At 32.6% G+C, this 23,195-nt stretch overlaps 1 protein-coding gene and 1 pseudogene across 1 annotated transcript; both read right to left on the bottom strand.

The window, feature by feature from the left end:
- Positions 1-349: 349 nt before the first annotated feature.
- LOC112790393 (adenine/guanine permease AZG2) lies at positions 350-4,741 on the bottom strand. The gene is made up of 2 exons (XM_025832772.3): positions 1,405-4,741; positions 350-992 (listed from the first exon to the last, which is right to left on the bottom strand). The coding sequence occupies exons 1-2, from the start codon at positions 2,639-2,641 to the stop codon at positions 586-588; spliced, it is 1,644 nt and encodes a 547-aa protein (XP_025688557.1). The 5' UTR covers positions 2,642-4,741; the 3' UTR covers positions 350-585.
- A 3,642-nt stretch (positions 4,742-8,383) lies between these two features.
- Positions 8,384-22,427, bottom strand: LOC112790392 (uncharacterized; annotated as a pseudogene).
- Between the last annotated feature and the right edge of the window lie 768 nt (positions 22,428-23,195).

Below are 23,195 nucleotides of genomic sequence, written 5' to 3'. Positions count from 1 at the left end.
AATGTGATGATAAAATCGGAGGGTCCGATTTGTATTTTTAAATTTTTTTTATTTTTGAAAATAAAAATCGAAGGGTCTGATTTTAACATTAATTTTTTTTTTATTTTCTAAACCACAAATCGGACGGTCCGATTTGTGATTGTTTGTTTAAAAAAACAAAATAATACAAAGAAATAAGAGGCACATTTGTGTAATCCATAGCAATGTAAAACACTTCTTTTTTCACAGCATCCTGTGATACACATCTCTCTCCCACACGAAAAAGAATTTACACTTTATAAAACATATCAAATTATTTAATGATTTTCAATTATAATCTTTATGAAAAAGACATTTTCATGTGAGCGAGTTATTAAAAAAAAATCCGCATACAATTGTTACTACTATTATCAAAACTTTGAGATTAAAAGTGCAACACATTCTAGTGATGGCTTAAGTTTTCTTAACTAGTTATTTTTCTATATAAGCAGCTAAAATCTATAAACAAGGAGTCTAAAAGAAAAAACAAAAAACTTGTACTATAACTAATAATTAAGACATAAAGTTGACAACTTAAAATTACAAGTATACCCCCAACAAAACATGTCAAATAATTTCCACTGTTGAGTCAACAGCTGCTGTGGTAGTAGCAGACACTTGATTTTGTTCCTTGACCACCATTCTTCTCATGTTCCTAAACCACTTTATGGTGCCTGAAGCATAGTCAAAAAAGTTAAGAGCAATATGAAGACCAATCCCACCAATGATCCCATTTGCTATGGAGTATGTTAGTGGCATTAGTAGCATTGTAGCAAAAGCAGGCACTGCCTCCTTCATGTTGTTCCAATCTATGTCCTTCACCACCTTCATCATCATCACTCCAACAAGAACCAATGAGGATCCTATGGCCCATGGAGGAACACTTGAGAATAATGGTGTGAAGAACAATGAGAAGAAGAAGAACATCCCAATGAACACAGCAGTTAGTCCTGTTCTGCCACCTTCCCTCAAACCTGTTGGAGTAAAGCAGTTAGGAAAACTCAAGGATTAAGTTAAAAATAATAAGGTAAGTTGGAGCTATATTTTGACTTAAGTGTAAGAATTTTATATTCTATATATAGTCTTATGTGTTAATACAAAAATTAGTTTGATGATGATATTATTGATTATTTAGTAACTGTCTTTTAGTTGACTACACTGACAATTAAAAATAATTAATTTATTCATTTGTTTTCTGATGGAAACATAAAATTTGGGTCTTTGATTCTTGCTACTACAGTACTACTAATGTCTAAAGAAATAACTAATAACTATTTATACATTTTATCAAATATACTAATTATACCAAAGTAATAATTATTAGAGGACAAAAGATATATTCACTAAATCCAAATTTTCACAACTCATTCAAAATTTTATGCATACCTGCTGATGATTCCACAAATGTTGCTGTGGTTGTAACACCCAATGTGGACCCTACAATGGTTCCAGCTGCATCAACAATGTAAGCCATGTATTCACCTTCAAAGTTACCTTTTTCATCCACAAACTCACCAATCTCAGCCATTGTATAAACTGTTCCAGTGATTGCAAGCACATCAACATAGAACAATGTGGCTAATGCAACCCAAACCTCACTCCTATTGAAGTCACTAAAACTAAGAACACCAGCCGTTGACTCTATCTTATGAAAGTCAACAACTTTCTTGAAATAGTTATAGTTTGCATCACCAAGTGGTGTATCAGGGAAATAAGTAACTCCTGTGTGCCTAAACCAAGACACAAAGGTTACAAAGAGAATACCATAAATCATGCTTCCTTTCACATTCTTCATGAGTCCATAGCTTGTTATGAGTAGGCCCAAAAGCCCAAGCCAGAATTTTGGGCTTTGCATTCTCCCACCAAGGCAGGCCCCAGTTACTGGGTCAACAATCTTACAGGCAGTGATTGTAACCAAATTTGAAGGATCAGGCCCAATAAGCCCAAGCCCCTGGTTTGATTGAAGGCCCACAAATGCAATGAAAAGCCCAATACCAGCAGCACAAGCAAGCCTAATAGAATGAGGGATAAGTTTTGCAAGCTTACCCCTCAAACCAAGAGCAGAAACAAGAAGAAAGAGAACACCTTCAATACACACCACAGCAAGTGCAGTTTGGTATGAGAGAGGCCCACCACTTCCATGGAAACCAACCAAATTAAATGCCAGATAAGCATTTGGCCCCATGCCCGGGGCCAAACCAAATGGCAAATTTGCCAATAATCCCATGGCCACTGTTGAAATCATTGCTGAAACAACGGTGGCCACGACAAGATCACTTTTTGTCTTTGCAAGACAAGCCTCGTAGCCTGCGTTAGGCTTGACGACGCAGTCTGCACTCTTAGGCGGAGTGCAGTCTGCAGTCGAACAAGTGCCACCGGAGACTGCGATGATGGTAGCATTAACAGTGATGATGTAAGCCATGGTAAGAAAAGTTGCCATGGCTGCACGAAACTCTCTTGTGAAGCATGTTTTTCTTGCTTCTAACTTGAAGTACTTGCCAAGAAAACACTTTGAGAATGCCCTATTTAGGGCTTTCTCCATTTTGATGAATGAGCTTGTAAACTTTGAAACAAACCCATCACCACCACCACCACCTTCTTCCATTCTTGTTCCACTACCCATCAATCTCTCACTTCTTCTCTGTCTAAGTTGTTTACGGTGCTCTCTCTAAGTTGATAATGAGTTATTTATATATGGAAAAGGAGTAATGGGGTGTCAAAGAGTATGATGAGTAGTGTATATAGAAAAGGAAGAGGGAGAAAGAATCATGAATATGAGATTTCTTTTGTTATTTGGTGGGTGTGAATGAGAAAGCTGAAATCATGCAGAAGAGAGTGAAGATACCGATTGTAACGTGTGGAATTAATATAGCATAGGTGGGGGGTTGCCTATGCTGTAATATGAACCTTGGAGAATTAATGAAGTATAGTGGACTTTTTTGAAAGTGGGAAACATTCATCGTATGAACTATAATAATAAATGACGTGTTCAATTCAATAAATTAGCATTAATTTGTAGCCTACTAAGTATGGACACTCAGTATTCATGTGTCAGGTACATTTTAGATACGATATTTATTAATTTTTGTCTAATATATATATTTTTGTAATATCTAATCGTGTCTTAATAAAAAATAAAAAATTATTTTTCGGACACATTTAAATATCATCGAGTCTTACTAAGGAGCCAATGACTTATTTATACAATGTATACAATTGGTTATATGAGTTACAAAATGAATCACTCATATTAATACCAAGTCATGATACCACTCATCTCAGAGACTTACGTTGATGGAAAAAGATAACACTAATTGTTATATCTCTAATACTCCATAAACCTCCATTATCAGCATTGTACAAATATTTTATTGGCTCCCCATACTTTTCCAATATCATCACGTGTCAATGTGTCCAACCTTATTTTTAACATGTATTTTTAAAATGAGTTTAAAAATTATTTTAAATACTTTTATATAGTTAAAAAAATATTAAAAATATTTAAGAAATTATTTTATATTTTAATATCAATAAAATATCAAAAATTTATTATAATTTATTTAAAAAATATTTTATATTTTATATATATACCGTGTTTTCATGTCTTACAAGATTTTAAAATTTATATCATTATATATTCGTATATTTCGTGTCATATCATGACGTGTTTCATGTCCGGTATTAAATATTAATGTCCGAGTATCATAATTTTTAACTAAAAACTTACTTATAATTATTTTTTAAAATAAATAATTAAATAATTTAATATATTTAACTAAATTATCAGATAATATTTTAATTATTATATTAACATAAAAACAATCATTTGCATTTTTCCTAATTATTAACTTAGAATATTTTCGTATAAAAATAATAACTAAAATATAGATATTTGTTATATTAAGTAGATATTTTGTAAAGCACATATATATCGTCAACGGATCATTAATGAAAGCCATTAAATATTTAAATTATTTATAGCCTTCATAAATTTGAAATAGAATCAATATAAGATTGTGTAATTAAAGAATTCTTAAATTGTGAAAGAAATAAATAATTTTTTATATTATAACACATAAATTTATTAAAGATTATTATTATTAATTAATTTTTACTCGAACGTACGTTTACTCATCATTTGTATTAAATGCTTTACTATATTATTATTATGAATAATATTTTTTATCTGATAAATTGTAATATAATAGTCAATGTATGTGAATTTCGCGTGATCGTTTTTAATAATTGAAAGACTTTCTCATCCTTAAAAAAACTGAATGTATATTTTTTCAGTTTAAAATATGCACATACATTATTGCATGCCAAAACTTTTTTTTTTCTTAGTATATTATCAACTAATGCTTGCTTTTGCATTTTTATTAGCGAAGAAAATATGAGAAATTAAATAATTTTTTATGCTCTATGTTGGTATTAGTTTCTCACTTTCTCTCCATATTTAAATTCCTTGGTGGTCCATGTCCTTATCATGATTCTTTATGCATAATCACCTAACCATACGTATATCTTTCTTTTTTGACCCTACATGGTTGAGTTCTATTCCTTTCTACGCTTCAAATCAATGAATCTATACCACCATTTTTATTTTTTGGGAGTATTTTCTTTTAGAGTTTTAATCTTTTTATTTACTTTGTTGGTTTCTTATTTTTGGCAGTAACGTGTAAATGTTTATATGTTACACCATGAGTTAGGCAAGAGGCATTTTATCTGTAAGTGATTTAATTCAACTAAACTACACAAGATCCTTAAAACGTGGATTTGTCCAACTAGGTTGTGTCACGTGTGGATTTATCGTTAATTTAGATTATTCTCTCATAAAAAGAAGAAAGAAAAAGGGTTCACATAATTCTATTTTAATATCTAAGTATTAATTACTTTAGTCTTTAAAGGTATGTTGGTAAGTTGTAAGAGATTTAAATCATTTAACCATTTGTCGAATGTTAAGCTTTGTTTTAATTTGTACGTATTTATGTTGTAAGGAGACTTTTAGGAACCAATAATACTTTTAGTGCAAAAAAAAAATTGATTGATGTTAGTTTAAATGTAAGACATCAATATTAGCATTGTTCTATAATTAAGTCAAAAAAATTCTTTTTACCTTACCTTACCTTAAATGTTATTAATATATTATCATGGTATAAAAATTGAAAAACGATAAATAAATAAAAGAGAACGATAAATAAGTCACTAACTTTTTATTTCAAAAAGAAATCAACTAATTGAACATATAAAAAGTCCCTCATTTTTATAAAATGCGAGATATCTAAATCTCTCCGAAAGACCTATTTATCCTTATATATTTTGGACGGAAAAACTTAGATGCACTACGTTTTAGAAAATGAAAAATATTTTTTTATTTTTAATTAGTCAAGAATTTATGTGTCTTTAAATTATAAAATTCAAGACCTATTTATCTTTTTTTCATAATAAAAACATATTTTTTGTTTTTTTGTTTTTAGTGTTTTGCTAACGACTCGGTATGAATCTTTATTAAAGACAAATAGGTGAAGTACATGGTCGTCTCAAGTCCAAATTTAGTCAAATGTTTGGTATAAAATATGTTACATAATTTAATAATCTAGTCCCACTAGATAAAAGAAAATGGAAATAAAATACTCGTGCTTTATTCTTTAATAGATTTGTTTTGAATTATGAACAAGCAAGACAAGTGAGTAGCTTGAAAAATCCAAATTCAAAATCTTCGAAAGATCAAATACTATTTTTGCAATCCAAACTTGGGAATCTTAGGAGCCTTATCTTGTGTGCATATATATAACATTAGCACCTTTATTCTTTAATAATTTATTTATTTTAAATTATATATTCGATTTCAAACTTTTGATGGTACTTTGAAAAGTAGTTACTATAATGTTTGAATCCATTTATTTATTTATCCAAATATATAAAAACAGGCAAAAAAAATTTTAAAAACCTGAAACAACACATACTTAAACGTGCCCAAATAAGGATAAATAATGTGCCTTGATGAATAAGATTAATGTAATTAAACTAGAGGATAATATAAAGTAAGCTACGTAATACTAGAAGTGAGTTAATTAGAAGAAGTTTGCATGATTAACATGCAATCATAAATTTAAGTAAATGTTACTGCCACTACAATTTTCACCTTCATTATTTTCATTACATTTTTCTTTCACTTACTTTTCTATTTTCTTTTCTTTATTACATTTTCTTTTTTATTTCTCCAAAAAAAAGTGAACATATATATAAAATGTAGGAAAAATATGAGGAACCAGGTAAAGAGGTATTTGCTTTTGAAAGCAATCGCGTATGATGTGTGTTTAGAAGCACAAATTAAATTAAAGTGGTTAAGGAAGATGTTAATGCATGAAACCAAAAATAGAAATTAGAAACGTGTTCTTGAAGGATTAAAGGTACCATATACAACCACCACCACCACCAACAGTCCAACACCAACATAATCAAACATTGTTTGACTAACTAGAAGTAGATTTTGAATATGGTTGTTTTAAAAAAAATGCTTACGATTCATTGTATGGGATATCTTATTGAATCATTTCTTATTCACCCTCAGTTCTACTTGATTAATGTTATAATTTTTTTATACATTAATTTTTTTATTTATCAAAAAAAAAATATAAAATGACAATTAATTTAAAATGGAGTCAATAAATAAAAAATGTTGACTTATTTAATGGGGTTCAAATTGGGTGATTAATTGACCACTCATTTATTTTGCAACATTTTAACTTATTTTGTTATTTATCCCCAAAAGATTGCTACTTACTTTAATAGTGCAACAGTCTTTTTTTTTTTTTTGGAAAATTAATAGAACATGGTCTTATAACTATACCCTATAGTTTTAATGGTATCGAGGCACTCTTCCATTTTAATCACCCAATTTGAATGTTATGATTCACATCTCTATTTCTCAATGGACCCAAGCTATTTAATTTTTGTGACTCATATGGTTACATAATCCCACAATTTTCACTTACAAATTAGAATTTCCAAATTTCTTGCTGAGATCATAGTTTATAATATTCCATCTTGTTTTGTACTTATGCAAAAATCATGTATAATATCATGTTCTTTAGTTGGTTACCCTACTAGGTGGGAGGGAATAAACTAATAAAAGTGGTATTTAAGAACATTTGTTCATTCAGGTGTCATTTAAAAAAATTAGCTTTAAAAGAAATTAAATTGATTTATTTTACCAATAAAAAGATTTACAGAATCATATATAAGACAATACCTTCTTTTTCATTTTCCCATAATTGTTACAGGCTAGATGCCATTCTTCATTATGTATTTAAGATCCCTCTGTTTCTTTTCTTTTTTATTTATTCTTTTAATTTTTTAAATCCATATTTTAATAGTAGGTTCAAAGTTATCCTTCTTTCTCGTTACTTGTGATTGTGAGAGAGATTCCACCACTATTTCAGTACATAGAACTTAAAAGTGACAATAACTTTGAAGCTGAATTTTCCCTCTATTTTCTTTTTTTTTTCACAAACATAGCCACGCGTGAGAAAATACCTGTTTTGATTTTATCTGTGTGAACACAAATGCAGCTTTGATTCTCAAAGGCCTCATATAAAATTATATAATTCCTGCATGCGTGACATAAAATTATTTCATCAATACATAAATTAATATGCTACACTTTCATATATATAAAATCTTAGAGTAGGGACTGCGGTGGGTTCTTCTTTTGAGATACGGTATCTGTATCGGTATGCCAAAGGGAGCCTCTGAAAGAGACTCTGTTTAACAAAGAATTAAGAAATACAATCATGTAGCACAAAGTAAGGAGGACCTTGTTACTTGTTAGGCTCTTCTTTTAATGTGCTTCAGGTTTAGCTCCCATAATTAACTTGCCCATTCTAAGTGTTCCTATATTTTGAAAATAATAGTGTTATTTCAATATAATTACTATCAAATAAGATAAATAAAACTTGTCAAGTATTCAAAAAATACCAATGTTATAATTATTTTAGCGGTTGATCTCAATCCTAAAATTTATATATAATTAAGATCAATAGATAAAAATACTAGAACACCGATATTCTTGAAATACTTAAAACTCTTCCGATGAGATATCTGTTTTAATTGTACTATCAAGGAACATTTTTCAGTTGACAACTAGTATTAGGGTTTGTACATGTGAGTGTGTGACATGTAATCATTAAGGTTTATTATACACACATGTTCACATTTATTATGCTACTTTTGAGTTTTGAGTATCAACAAATTTTTTTTTTTTTGAATTTTATCATTAGAACAATTCATAACTACTAAAGTTTCAGGACCAATAATGTTTTGATGATTGAAGACACAGAAATTGACAACAGCTAAAACCCAGTTTCAAGCTTAGAAATGTAAACATTATATAAAAGGGGAAACAAGCATAGTGAGTTTTTTAAGGCAAAAACAACTAAGGATCAATTCAAATTTCCACTTTTGTATAGTGAATTCTTTACTACTACAACATCTTGAGAAAGACATGCCTCTTTAAAAATTTGCAAGAAATGAAAAATCAAACTAACTCAAAATTGCAAATTGCATTTTCTATAGCATCATAACCTTGTAATAAGTTATCAATTTCTGGTTTTCTTCTTGCCTCTCTTCTTTGCATTACTACTTGTTTCAGGCCCTTCAGCCTCTTCAGCTTTCTGCTCAGCTTCTAATAGAGCCAGCTGCAGTGTACAACGAAGAGAATTGAGTACCCAAAAGCGAAATGGTTTTTAGGTGTAAGAATATAATTCCTAGTCCTAAGTTTTAGTGTGCAACAAAATATTACCTCATCAAGAATTGGTTTTAGCTCTCTGTATCGAGCTTCAGCAAGATCAAAACCGTCCTTGCGAAGTTCCTATGACAGTAGAATTTCGTCACAAAGACATGAAGCCCTAGTTAGTAACTCCATGAAAAATATGAAAAAAAGAACGCAGGTAGGGGAAGAAACTTATAAACAAAATAATTTTATTCCCTCCACTATTTGATAATGGCATTGGCAAAACACCCGTTTGATTTGGAATGTGCTTGATGCGCAGAAATTGCGAAAATGCTCTTCACTTTTCATTATTATTATAAATAAATATATTTTTTATATAACATAACAACAATTTACATTGAACATTATTAATTATTAAATCACTAAATACATATTTACTTTATTTTAATATAATATAATATATTAGCTACATTAACAATTAAAATTGCCCGAAAAAATATTAAAAATTAATTGGGCTTAATTCTACTGTTCTCAGCTTGAATAGGCTATTTATTATTTTGATGTCTAAAGCTGGTTACTAACCCTATGTAATCAAATAGTTTTTTAAATCCACATCCACACAAACGGATTTCATGGTACTCACTACCAAGAATAGGGAATAAGGGGAATGAACCCAACAATTTCCAGGAGCCTCTTAGAAAAAAAATAAGTTCCAGAATCCAGAATATTGCTCATTTTGAAAGAAACTCCCAATACTTCTACTCTATCCTATCAAATAGGTAGCTGAAATTTGATCGCAGTTGAAAACAGAAAAAAAGGCAGCAACATATAACTGAGCACCATATATCATTTGCAACTACATTTGGCAACATTTATTAAAATAATACACAATCAGGTCAACCCATCTACGTACATCCAAAATAAGAAATAACAACAACATAAACAGAAATAACAACAACAACAACAACAAAGCCTTATTCCACTAGATGTGATCGGCACAATAAGAAATAACAAACAATTCCAATGAGACATTAATTGCATTAATATCAAACCAACACTTTGCACTAGGCCGATATAAGAAAACATTTGAGATCAACACCAAATATACTTTGAAACAAAACATAAACAGAAATAGGGAAACCAGTAAAACTACTATAAATCAAATTATTTTTCGAGGAAAATTATCAAAATACTATAGTAAAGGAAAAAGAGAGAAGGGAGAACCTACCTTCCCAGTGTGCTGAGTATGTTCATGCGCTGCCATTTGCCAATACATATTTGTACGTCTGTAGAAGTCCCTCAACGATTCTCCTGGCTTTACATGCAACAAGAAACAATTAAGAATGCAGCATAAAAGTAGTAAAATTTGAAAGAGAAATGATTTATCTTCCTAACAATCTTTCTAACTAGTAAATGAAGGAAGAACTGAGTATCTTTTTAGGGTTTCAAAATGTTAAAAGTGTTATGAAATATTTAAATGCGGATGTCCTTATTGTTATCTGATTTTGGTTAGGAATTGATCAAATAGAATTAATTATAAATCAGTTATGAATATTTTATTTGATTTGGTTCATATATCTCATCTTTCACCTATAAATAGCCTTTTGGGTGCTCCACGTAACATATAATAAGAATAACAATAAAAGAGTTATCTCATTCTGTGTATTTCTTCTCTTCTATTATGCTTGTTATATTTTAACAAAAAGTATCGTTTACTTCATTTAGTAATTAAGAGAAATTTAGGAATACCACTTGGTAGCTCGAAAACAGTTGGTGTGAATAATATGTGTTGACTAGATCAAATCAAAATCAAATTCCTAATTTATTTTATGAAACTTTTCTGTAAATAGAATTAATTATAATATCCTTTCCAGTTTTAGTTTAGCTTATTTTTAGGGATTTTATGATTAGAAATCTTTCCTTATTTTAGGCTAGTATTTTTCCCATTTTTTAGTTATTTCTATTTCTGTAAATCCTCTATAAAGAGATGATTTCCTGTACATTTGAATATACATAATATTCAGACACTTCAAGTTGGTATCAGAGCAGAATCTCTGCACTGTGCCTCTGATTTATAGATATGGCTGACAGTTCCTCAGTCATTAATCATGAGGCTGAACAGGTTGAGCAGCTCATAAGGCTGTTAAATTCCAGTTCTTTATCTAGTACTCCTAGTGGTTCTTTGGCTCAAACAGGTAATTTTAGTATTCCTATGTCCCTTAACTGCACCTCAAACTTGAATGCACCATGGATTGTCGATTCAGGTGCATCTGACCATATGACCAGCCTCTCTCCTTTATTTAAAACTTATTCTCCTTCTTTTGAAAATGAGAAAATTAGAGTTGCTGATGGTAGTTTTTCATCCATTGCTGGAAAAGGTACCATTAAATTGTCTAAAAACATTGACCTAAAAAATGTCCTACATGTACCAAAGCTGTCTTGTAATCTCCTCTCTATTAGTAAAATCTGCAAGGATTCCAATTGTGCTGTGACATTCTTTGATACTCATGGTATTTTTCAGGACCGAACTTCGGGGAAGATGATTGGCAGTGCTAAGATGATGGATGGGCTCTATTATTTTGAGGATATTTCGGAAGATAAAGTAGCTCAAGGATTTAGTGGTAATAGTTCTATGTCTATAAAGGACCAAATAATGCTCTGGCACAATAGACTAGGACACCCTAATTTTCCATATCTCAAACATTTGTTTCCAAGTTTGTTTAAGAATATTGATTCTTCCTTACTTAAATGTGAAAGTTGTATTCGTGCAAAGAGTCATAGAGTTCCTTATTACTCTCAACCTTATCATGCATCTAAACCTTTCCAGTTGATTCATAGTGATGTATGGGGTCCATCGAAAATAACAACCCAATTTGGAAAGAAATGGTTTGTGACTTTTATCGATGACCACACACGACTATGTTGGATCTATCTCATGCATGAAAAATCTGAGGTTTCTAAAATTTTTCAATATTTTTCAAAAATGGTAGAAACTCAATTTGACACAAATTTCAATCTTAAGAAGTGATAATAGTACTGAATTCTTTAACAAAAATCTTGGTGAATTTCTTCAAAAAAAAGGTATTCAACATCAATCTACATGCCCCAATACACCTCAACAAAATGGCATTGCTAAAAGGAAGAATAAACATCTTCTTGAAGTAGCACGTGCCATTATGTTTGAGGGTAATGTTCCAAAGTATTTATGGGGGGATGCTGTCCTAACAGCAGCCTATCTCATAAATCGAATGCCTACACGTGTGTTAAATTACTGCACACCGTTGGATACTTTCAAAAAGAATTTTCCAGCATGTAGATTGTATTCTGATTTACCTTTAAAAGTATTTGGTTGTACTGTATTTTTGCATACACCTTCACCCCGAAGTAAACTTGATCCAAGGGCAGAAAAATGCATTTTTATTGGCTATTCCCCAAGTCAAAAGGGTTATAAATGTTTCAATCCACACACAAAAAAATGTCATGTAAGCATGGATGTTACTTTTTTGGAACATGAAACATTTTTTCAGAAAAAATTTCTTCAGGGGGAGAGTTTAAGGGGAGAAAATTTTTTGCATGAACCTTTACCCACTCCTATCTTACATATTGAGGATACAACTTTCACTGATCAAACAAATTCTGAAATAATTGCAAAAAAAGATGTGGAAATCAATTCTGAAATTGTGCCAGAACTAGTTGGAATACAAATAGAAAAAGAAATACCACAATCAGAAAAGGAGCTTCGATGTTATGTTCGGAAATATCCCAAGAAGAATAGAGACCAGCCCATCATCTCTGTATCAACCCAATCTGAAAACCCGGAAGACGGCCCAACTGTAGTACCTGAAGATCTTCCAGGTAAATCTGAAATTGTCACTTCTAATAATAATTTGCCAATAGCCCTTAGGAAAGAAACCAGAACCTGCACCAAAAAGGTACTTAAAACCAGCACCAACCATCCTATTTCCAATTATGTCTCTTACCAAAATCTCTCTCAAAAACATCGAGCTTTTACTTCTAAAATTACAAATCTGTTTGAGCCTAGGAATATAGAGGAAGCACTAGATGATCCCAATTGGAAATTAGCAGTGATGGAAGAGTGGCATGCACTCAAGAAGAATGAAACTTGGGAGATTGTAGATCTGCCACAGAATGCAAAATTGGTTGGCTGCAGGTGGGTTTTCAACATCAAGTGCAATGCTGATGGAAGCATAGAGAGGTATAAGGCTAGGTTAGTAGCTAGGGGATTTACACAAACCTATGGAGTAGATTATCGAGAGACCTTTGCTCCAGTTGCTAAACTCAACTCTGTGCGGATTCTCTTATCTCTTGCTGCGAATTACAATTGGCCTTTACATCAATTGGATGTAAAGAATGCTTTCTTGAATGGGGAGCTAGAGGAAGAGGTGTTCATGAAACTTCCACCTGGATTTGAGGCTGAATTAGGGAGGAATAAAGTGTGCAAACTAAAGAAATCCCTCTATGGATTGAAACAATCCCCAAGAGCTTGGTTTGAACGACTTGGAACGGTGGTGAAGGGACTTGGTTATACTCAAAGCCAAGCTGACCATACACTTTTCTATAAACATTCAGCAGTTAATAAAACTGCCATCTTAATTGTATATGTGGATGACATTATTCTGACAGGTGATGATAGCTTGGAGCTAAAAGACTTGAAAGAAAAGCTTGCCAAAGCTTTTGAAATCAAAGAACTTGGCTCATTAAAATACTTCCTTGGAATTGAATTTGCAAGGTCTAAGGAAGGCATTTTTATGAACCAACGAAAGTACATCCTAGATCTTTTAAAAGAGACGGGATTACTTGGTTGTAAAGCTGCTGAAACACCTATAGAGCCTAACTTAAAATTGAAGCCAGCTGAACCAGAAAATGTAATGGACAAAGGGAGATATTAGCGCTTAGTGGGGAGGCTAATCTATTTATCCCATACACGCCCGGATATAGCCTTTGCTGTGAGCATGGTAAGCCAGTTTATGCATTCACCTGGCCGAGAACACATGGATGCTGTCTTTAGAATCCTAAGGTACTTGAAGGGGTCGCCTGGGAAAGGGTTACTCTACAAAAACTATGGACATCTTCAAGTAGAAACCTATACGGATGCAGATTGGGCTGGGAATGTCATGGATAGAAGGTCAACATCTGGGTATTGCACCTTTGTTGGAGGAAACCTGGTTAGTTGGAGGAGTAAAAAGCAGAGTGTTGTGGCACGAAGTAGTGCAGAAGCTGAGTTTAGAGCAGTGGCTCATGGAATATGTGAAGCACTATGGGTAGAGAAAATCCTACAAGAACTAAAGGTTCCCATTTCTCCACCAATAAGGTTGTATTGTGACAACAAATCTGCAATTTCTATTGCCCATAATCCAGTTCTGCATGATAGAACTAAACATGTTGAAGTTGACAAGCATTTTATAAAGGAAAAGATTGAAAGAGGACAGATTTGTATCCCATATGTTCCGACCACGGAACAATTGGCAGATGTTCTAACTAAAGGATTACCCAAGAAGACCTTTGATAGCATAATAAGCAAGCTGTCAATGAAGGATATCTTCAAGCCAGCTTGAGGGGGAGTGTTGACTAGATCAAATCAAAATCAAATTCCTAATTTATTTTATGAAACTTTTCTGTAAATAGAATTAATTATAATATCCTTTCCAGTTTTAGTTTAGCTTATTTTTAGGGATTTTATGATTAGAAATCTTTCCTTATTTTAGGCTAGTATTTTTCCCATTTTCTAGTTATTTCTATTTCTGTAAATCCTCTATAAAGAGATGATTTCCTGTACATTTGAATATACATAATATTCAGACACTTCAAGTATATGAATTGTTCTGTATTCAATCAAAGAATGGCTTGCTTAAAATAAATGAAAGAAAATTTCTTATATAACAACATGCAAGTCACAATGACTTCTAACCTAATTTTTTGTGTTGTTAGTACCAAACACTTTTGTACCGTTTAGAATTTTCCTTTTAGGATTACTATATTATTACTCAATGTGAAATTCATATATTCGTTATCAACTGTTTAATCAATAAAAACCAATTAATTACCAATGGTGTTCTCTGTGAATCTGACAAGCCAAGGCTAGCTCTGATCTGCTCTATCCGTGACCTCCTCTCTTTCCTACGCAGATTCTTTCCAACTCCCTTTATTAAAGCAACAGCATCTCCCATCTGAACTGATGCATTCTGATTCTACTGACCAAAAAGTGAAGCCAAGTCAATAATACAGGAGGTTACAGTATAAACTATAAAGAGAAAAATACATAAAGAACAGAAAGATTTCAACAATAACAAAGTAAGTTTGAATAATGAAACTACAGTAAGAGGCAAAACTCCAAAAAGAGGATATGTTGTTGATCTTTTCTCAGTTTCTATTGTTTATACTGTTTTCTCCACCTTTTCTCTCTGATGGGTTAAATTGTTTTTAGAAATCAATCGCCTTCCCTTCTGCAATTTATTATACATTCAAAATTTTTTTATAATGAACCTACATAAATGTTAGGATTTGGTTGAATTAGTCCTACATTGCTTAGGATAGCAAATGGAGTGGGTGGCCTAGGCTATAAATATGAGGCTAAGTTCTCCATTTGTTTTTTGCACCAGTCAGAAACACTTTAAGCTTGTATCTGATTTTTCTTTTCCTCTGTACTCTTTGATTAGAGAGTGTTGTGAGGTGTAGTTAGATATTTGCTTTGAAAGAGTGTGGGTGTACTGGGGTGCCGGTGAGAGAAAGAAGTCTATGTGTTGTAACAATTTTCACATAGTGATATTCTCTGGTTGTCATTTGACAACGGCCGTGGTTTTTTCTCCGGTAATTGGAGTTTCCACGTTAAATTCTTGTGTTGTGATTGTGTCTATTTTATTTCTCTGTCAAAGGTGTTTTCTCAAGGGGGAATTGTGTCTTATTCCCAACAAGTGGTATCAGAGCTTCGGTTCGGTGGGATTTATTCTTAGTATGCTCTGTGGTTGCAGCCTAGTCTAATCTCTTTGGTTGCTGTTGTTGTTGCTGGAAGGCAGTGTGACTCTGTGAGAGTGCAGTTTGGAAAAGGTTCTGGCTAAGGAAAGACTTGGTATTTAAGTGTGTCCATTGTGACCCACCTCTCTTTCCTGGGGACCCTTCCTAGTGCACGGTCTACAGTTGAGTTATAATATTCCAGTATACGGTTGCAACAATGTCAGGATATTCAAGTGCTGTGAAGCTTGAAATAGAGAAATTTGATGGAAGAATCAATTTTGGCTTGTGGCAAGTACAAGTCAAGGATGTGTTGATACAATCAGGTTTGCACAAGGCGTTGAAGGAGAAGATCTCTGGTTGCTCTCTCTATGAGAGAAGATGATGTTCTCTAGAAGACAAGAAGTATCCTCATGGTATTACCGCACTGCCATGGATAAGGATGAGTTGTGGCAATCAGGTCCACAATTGCACACGGGCATTGGTTGGCGTTGAGATGCAAGGTGTGTGGCGGAGTTAGGTCGATGGCTGAAGAACTTCCAGGAAAAGCCAATTTGGAAGTTGCACCATGAATTTTCAGCAAGGTTTCGATCTGTACCAAGGCGAAATTCTTGGAGTGGTCTAATTCCAAGTGAGTATACTTTCATGGTGGAGTATGATAGTTCTCTGAACTATGATTGTCGGTATAGACAATGGCAGCAAAGAATTGTCGGTGTTGACAATGGAAGCTGAAGATGTGTGACTATTTCAATCAAGGTGGAGATTGTTAGGATTTGGTTGAATTAGTCCTACATTGCTTAGGATAGCAAATGGAGTGGGTGGCCTAGGCTATAAATATGAGGCTAAGTTCTCCATTTGTTTTTTGCACCAGTCAGAAACACTTTAAGCTTGTATCTGATTTTTCTTTTCCTCTGTACTCTTTGATTAGAGAGTGTTGTGAGGTGTAGTTAGATATTTGCTTTGAAAGAGTGTGGGTGTACTGGGGTGCCGGTGAGAGAAAGAAGTCTATGTGTTGTAACAATTTTCACATAGTGATATTCTCTGGTTGTCATTTGACAACGGCCGTGGTTTTTTCTCCGGTAATTGGAGTTTCCACGTTAAATTCTTGTGTTGTGATTGTGTCTATTTTATTTCTCTGTCAAAGGTGTTTTCTCAAGGGGGAATTGTGTCTTATTCCCAACAATAAATACTACAGAGGAGAGTAATTCAATCTCCATTTTTATTCTTGTTTGAATTACACAGTTTGAACGTGCACCTCTTCCTCCTCTTCTTCGTCATCTTCATTCTCATCGCTTCCGCTATCCCCATCAGATTCATCTTCACCATCCTCTTCCTCATCTTCTTCATCATCATCCTCCTCCGAGACTTCCACCCATTCAGATTCTGATGCCTGGGTTGTTAAAAAGCTAAGTCAGGCCACAGAAAATAAAGCTAAAAAAAAAAAAAGCACATTCAAATAGAAAATTAGTCCATTACTATCATAAGACATTCTATATTAAATAAACTGCATTCATGAAAAATCAAGAGCGATAGCATCATCAGGTTATATTTTACGACAGAATTTTTTCAAATTTAATAAAAACTTATAAGCCAGCCCAATTCACATTACATAGTAGACAAAGTTAAATAACAGTAAACAGTGCTAACAAGTCATAGTTTTGGGTATAGTTTGCACAGATACATATGCTCTTTATTTGCAGTGATGCATGGATGCATGTAATGGTAGGCAAAAAAGGGTTAAGAAAATGTAACAAACCGGTATTATGCACTTCCATTCATCAAGTTTGCTGAGGTTTAAACAGTACAAGTCATCAAGAGTAATTTCTTGATCTTTAATCTCCATCATGCCACCATATATATATAATGTATCTTTTCCAACTGCCATGCAGGAGTTAATACGTCCACAAGGCTTCACTACCTGCAGATTTCGGAGAAAAATCATTGATCAGAACTGGGAAAAACTTAAGAAGTGCCACAATATGCTAGTCCAAAATGACAACCTCAGGCAAGGAAGAACTCTGAACATCAGTCTTAGCACGGGATTCCTTAGACTTTCCTTCAGATTTGGCTAGTGTTTCACTATCAGCAATAGTCACGGTTGAAGCAATATTTTGAGATATATCATCAATCTCGTCTTCTTCATACTCTAAATCCTCAGTTTCTTCTGTCTTATTATCAACATCACCAATACACTTTTGTTCATTCTTTTTTAACTGCAAAACCATCTTGTTAATAAACAATATAATATTACATAGAAAAAAGAGATCTAAAAACAAGAGTTTTTGAAATGTACGTGGAATAATTTACATGGGATCTACCTTATCTTTTGTTGACTTCTCCTTTCTCAACTCTATAGGATACCTGTTGCCAAAACAAGAGCAATAATAAGCTAATCAAGATACATGAAAACCTAGTCTATCCTATCTAACAACTAATTATAGCATATTTTATTTTTAACCCTAACATGTGCATGCAGAAAATGCCAATTAGTGTAAATGCAAAATGATGAAAACTTAAAAATAATGGAAGAATTGAGTTTAAACGAGCAACTAGCAACTTCTGAAAATGATGTATTAAGCGCAGACACAATATAGGACTCACCAGCGATTGGTATCTAACTGGAAGCCATAAAGCTCATTCATGAACAAGCTCATCATCACATCACCTGCATAATTTTAGTGCAATTAGAAGCCTGACCATACAGCAAGCATAAACAAAGAAACACTCCCCTTCCAAAAGAACCTAGGTGAACTGTCAGATACTCAGATGCCATTACTTGTTTACAAAGGTCACAAAAATGTTAAATGGGCCACATAGAGGACTATATAATCTCATCTGATGGCTCCTATTAACTTATAGTAAGACTATATGCAATCACAAATGGCTAAAATTAATAATCATTAAAAAAAAGGAGCTCACCTTCTACTTCCATATCCACAACACCACCAAACAGAAGAGCCCTCCTCTTATGAACACACATGGAAAACCCAGCACGAGGCCCAGGAGGCATTCCACTTTTCTTAACCTATCATGAAAGGGGGCGAATGATGAAAAAATCAGTTACCTGAAGAGATAAATTTACATTATTTTTCTGGGTCCCTTGTGTGTGTATGAGGGAGAAGATAGAGAAGAAAAATATAAGAGAAAACACTATTAATTGAATACTGAGAATAAGTTTATGCTTCTGTTGAACACTGGCTATGAACATTTAAGTTTATTACAGATTTACAATGTGGGCACAACTATAAGCTACAAGAAAGCTCAAAATTTTCTAAGATGAAAACAAGACCAACCAATCCTTGTTTTATTAAGTGGAGTGAGCTATAAGAATTATGAATTATACAGAACTAGTCTCCTATCATAATTTCATCATCCATGTTTAAAGTTGAATGATTAAACTCTAAATCTTTCTTAATAATTCACTTTGCCTTCCTTTTTTTGTCTCTCTCTACTTCTGGCGATTACAATATTGTCCATGTACTCTTCTCGCTTACTGATGCTTCTATATAATGGTCATTTCCACACATGACCCGATGAGCAACTAACTAAAGTGAGATCCTATTATCCTTTTCACATATCTTCTAACCAAACTCCACTGGTGCATTAATTCCTAATTTTATCATGTGATGTCTAGCATATCAAGTCATCAGTTGCAATATTCTCACCTCCACAACATTAAGCTTATTTTATAGTTGCCTTTTGACTACTCAACATCAGTCACACACAACATCTTGTCATCTTCACAGTTATACAGTTGTACAGTAAAATTATCCCTTAAGAGCATCTGCCTCTACTTCTCCAACATTGTATGATGAATCAAAGATACTTAAACCATATTGCTCTTGATATGGATTGATATCTCATTTTCAAAACATATGAAAGATAGAGAGGGGAAAAGGATAAAAATTAGAACTACAAAAATTCATTTAATATTAAACTTCAAACTACTCACTACCTTGTTCCATTCCCAAGTCTTAGGATCAAGGGACCACATGTCTGAATGAACTATTCCTTTTTCAGATCCATTCTTATCAGAAGAAACTTCTTTCGAATAGCCACCATACAGAAATATCTGTAATATGGAAAGAACAATGTAAATAAGATAGTTTCTGAACTTAAAATTACTTCATAGACCCACCTTAGTGATTCACAATGACAATACAGCACATAGAGGAAAAATTGGCTATATAAGCATGCCTCCATGAAATTTAAAACATAAACTAGATCCATATAAGAAGGTCCAATAATTAACTCACATCATCTTGGTAAACAAATAATTGAAAGCCACTACGACCAGAAGGCCACATTGCTCCAGGCTTAGGCTTTATTTCTTGCCACTACAGGACAAATGATAACTCCATCAGTCCCAATTAATGAGTAAAAAATCAGCATTATTGTACCATGCAACTTGGCATATCAGCAGTAACATTAGACCAGCAGATAGCACATTAATATATTAATTGAACAAATATAGCCCAAGAAATATATTTACCTTAAATTGATCAAGGTCAAATACAAATAGATCGTTGTAATACCTGCATGATTATACAAAACCTGTTAACACTCATATGGCACAGAAATGTTATTGAAGTGAAGCATTTCCAGTTAGTTTGTGTTTAACCCAGAAAAAATATCTTAGAGCTCACTTTCAAAACAACTCTCATCTATTAGCTATCGCAAGCTCTTCATTGCAAGCAGTTTTATTATACTAAAAAGAAGGGGGGGGGGGGGGGGATATCAAAGGCATATAAGTTACAGAACTATGGACTTGATACATGTTGAAAAATATGGAGCATCAACAACCTCACTTCTCTAAGTGTATCATAGAAGCCACCAAAAAGAATAATCTTGTGCTTGTATAATATCTGCAAAAAAACCAAATAATAAAGCACAAGGATTAAATGCACATTAAGATTCATAATACGATATCACAAAGCATGATTACTATAAATTTAGATTTATGAAGCATAGTCCCAAACATAACAATAGCAAGAAAGCGGCATAAAATCTCAAATACAGCAGAAATGGAAAGAGAGACAAGCAGAATGTTTCACTTTGCTGGCTTAAGACTTTCAGAAAATGCAATGAGCAAAGCAAGCTAAGAGCTGGGAATATCATGTCCAAATGAACCAAATCAAGCTGTAAACCAAATAGACCATTTAACTTCCATATTTCCAGCAGAACTTATAAATAAAGCTTTGTTTTCAGAAATTTTGATTCGTTTGGTGTTGGTACGAGTATGATTCCAGCTTCACATTTGTGTTGCAACTAAAAGCAAAAAAGAAAAATAAAAATAAACTAAGAGGGGATCTATGATTTGACAGGTGACATATCCAAGACACAATCAATGGTAAGTAGTAACTCAACTGAGGAACTTTGCCATGCAGTAGTATTCTGGTTAAACAGAACCTGATTAAACATTTTAATAATCTAGCATTCTTATTAGTAATGTCTTAAGTACATCATACCATTCGATGTCCTGACCGTGGACTCGGGCATCCCTTTAAATTAAGCTGCTCCCACTGATTTGTTTTCAGGTCGAACATCCAAAAATCCTACATAGATCAGAAATTCAGAATCCAAAATAAACATCTCTATATAGCCAAACAGCCAATATAGCAAGCCACATTTCATTTGCATGACAATGGTAGTAATATAACACATCAATTAACCTTGTAGTGATGGAACCGCTCTTGATTCGGAGACGTAAATTCACCACCTGAGAAAAACAAACTTGATTTACGCTAGTACAGCATGACCTAATCTATGTAGATAAGCTCACATAGTATATCAACACTTAGTTTCTATAGTTGCATACGAAACTATGAGCAAACACACGGAGCCAAAGGACTAGTGAATCACCAAATAAATATAGTTCTTCCAAGCAACTGCCTGGTGAGCACTGCGTGGAGGCGGGCTATTCGGACTCGAAACCAATTTCCACTCCAGCTTCTCCACATCATACCGGTAAAGATCACCATACACAAAAGTCTGCACCAAAAATTTTCAAAATCACAATAAAGTCACAACTCAAAAACACTTCAATTTCCACGTACACAGAATAATCAATAATCAGAAGCATAAACCTTGTTTCCATTGTAGAATTCACCACCGTAGAGAACCAACTCTGTCTCTTTCAAGGGATTTACTGTGAGCTGCAAGCAAATCACAACAATAATATAATCACGAAATTAAAACGTATTTGACAGTTACACAATAACTGAAAACGGTTGGCTTTCGAAACGGCATTACCGTACAGTTGGAGCGAGGTGACGGTGCAGGGACATTGTCTTCAACGTGGACTTCCTTCTTCTTTGCCTCTTCCTTTTGAATACTTAGCTGCGAACAAAACGAAAATTTAAAATAAATTAAATTGAAAAAAAGTTGGAACTCGGAATCGAAAGTAGAGAGTAGAGTGAGTTGGTTACTAAAATGGCGTCGATGTCGTCTTCGGGAGAGAGCTTCTTGGAGTCTCTGCGAGCTCGCTTCTCTTCGGCTTTGGCGGTTTTTCGCTCTGTTTTTTCTTTGCCTTTGCCAGGCTTCTTCGTCTTCTTCCCCATTTTTATTTATTTATTTTACTTTCTTCACGGTGGTGAAGCAGCAGAACCAGCTAGCGGCGGTGGCGGCGGTGGCAGGGACGACTATAAAATACAAATGAGCACGGAAGAAAATGGACTTGCTTTTTGAGTTTCAACCTTACGTCGTCGTTTCGCATGAAATTTTTGAGTTCAAAACTATACCAAAAAAGAAACAAACAATTATGTCCCTAATTTTTTAATTTGAATATACCACTAATTAAAAATTTAAAATTATTTTTTATTTTTTATTTTTTAAAATATGAGACATTTAAATTTTTATTTTTTAAAATATAAGACAAATTAATTTTTGAAATGATTTAGATGTCTCATATTTTAGAAAATAATTTTATATTTTTAATTAATTAAAATTTTATTTATTTTTAAGATAAAAAAATTAAAGACTTATTTATTGTTTATTCAAAATTTCAAACTATATTAATCATTATGATAAATAAACTTATAAAAGATTAGATATAAGTCAATTTGGATAATCCATTCATACATGAGTCAAAATTATCATTCTATGATACTAATTTATCACAATCAAATGTTATGTGATATGTTAAAAATATGATATAAAAATATTGGTTTAACTTAACTAAAATTTTTTAAATAAATTTAATTTTAATATATTTATAGTATAAAATATTTTATATAGTTGTCTAATTAAATATACTTTTTAAATAATTATTTAAGTAGTTAATATAAAACGTAATTATTTTTACAAATATATATATATGTATATATCAATTTTTTTAATTATATAATTGATAAATGAGCTCATTTATTTTTTTTTAGAAATCATCTTATTCATTAACCCTTAATTATTATAATCTTTGAACTTCTACATGATAATTATCAATTTTGGAAAGTAAAATTTAATATATTTTCTCAAA

The sequence above is a fragment of the Arachis hypogaea genome, chromosome 3 (genome assembly GCF_003086295.3).
Source record: "Arachis hypogaea cultivar Tifrunner chromosome 3, arahy.Tifrunner.gnm2.J5K5, whole genome shotgun sequence".
NCBI lineage: Eukaryota > Viridiplantae > Streptophyta > Magnoliopsida > Fabales > Fabaceae > Arachis > Arachis hypogaea.
Note: the sequence above shows the minus strand (reverse complement) of the source record. Positions and strands in the feature narration are given on the sequence as shown.

Excerpts from the sequence above, each read along its gene's own strand:
- LOC112790393 (XM_025832772.3), bottom strand. The coding sequence starts at position 2,641 with ATGGGTAGTGGAACAAGAATGGAAGAAGGTGGTGGTGGTGGTGATGGG. Across the intron at positions 993-1,404 it reads ATTTGTGGAATCATCAGCAG|GTTTGAGGGAAGGTGGCAGA; the intron begins GTATGCATAAAA and ends TTACTCCAACAG.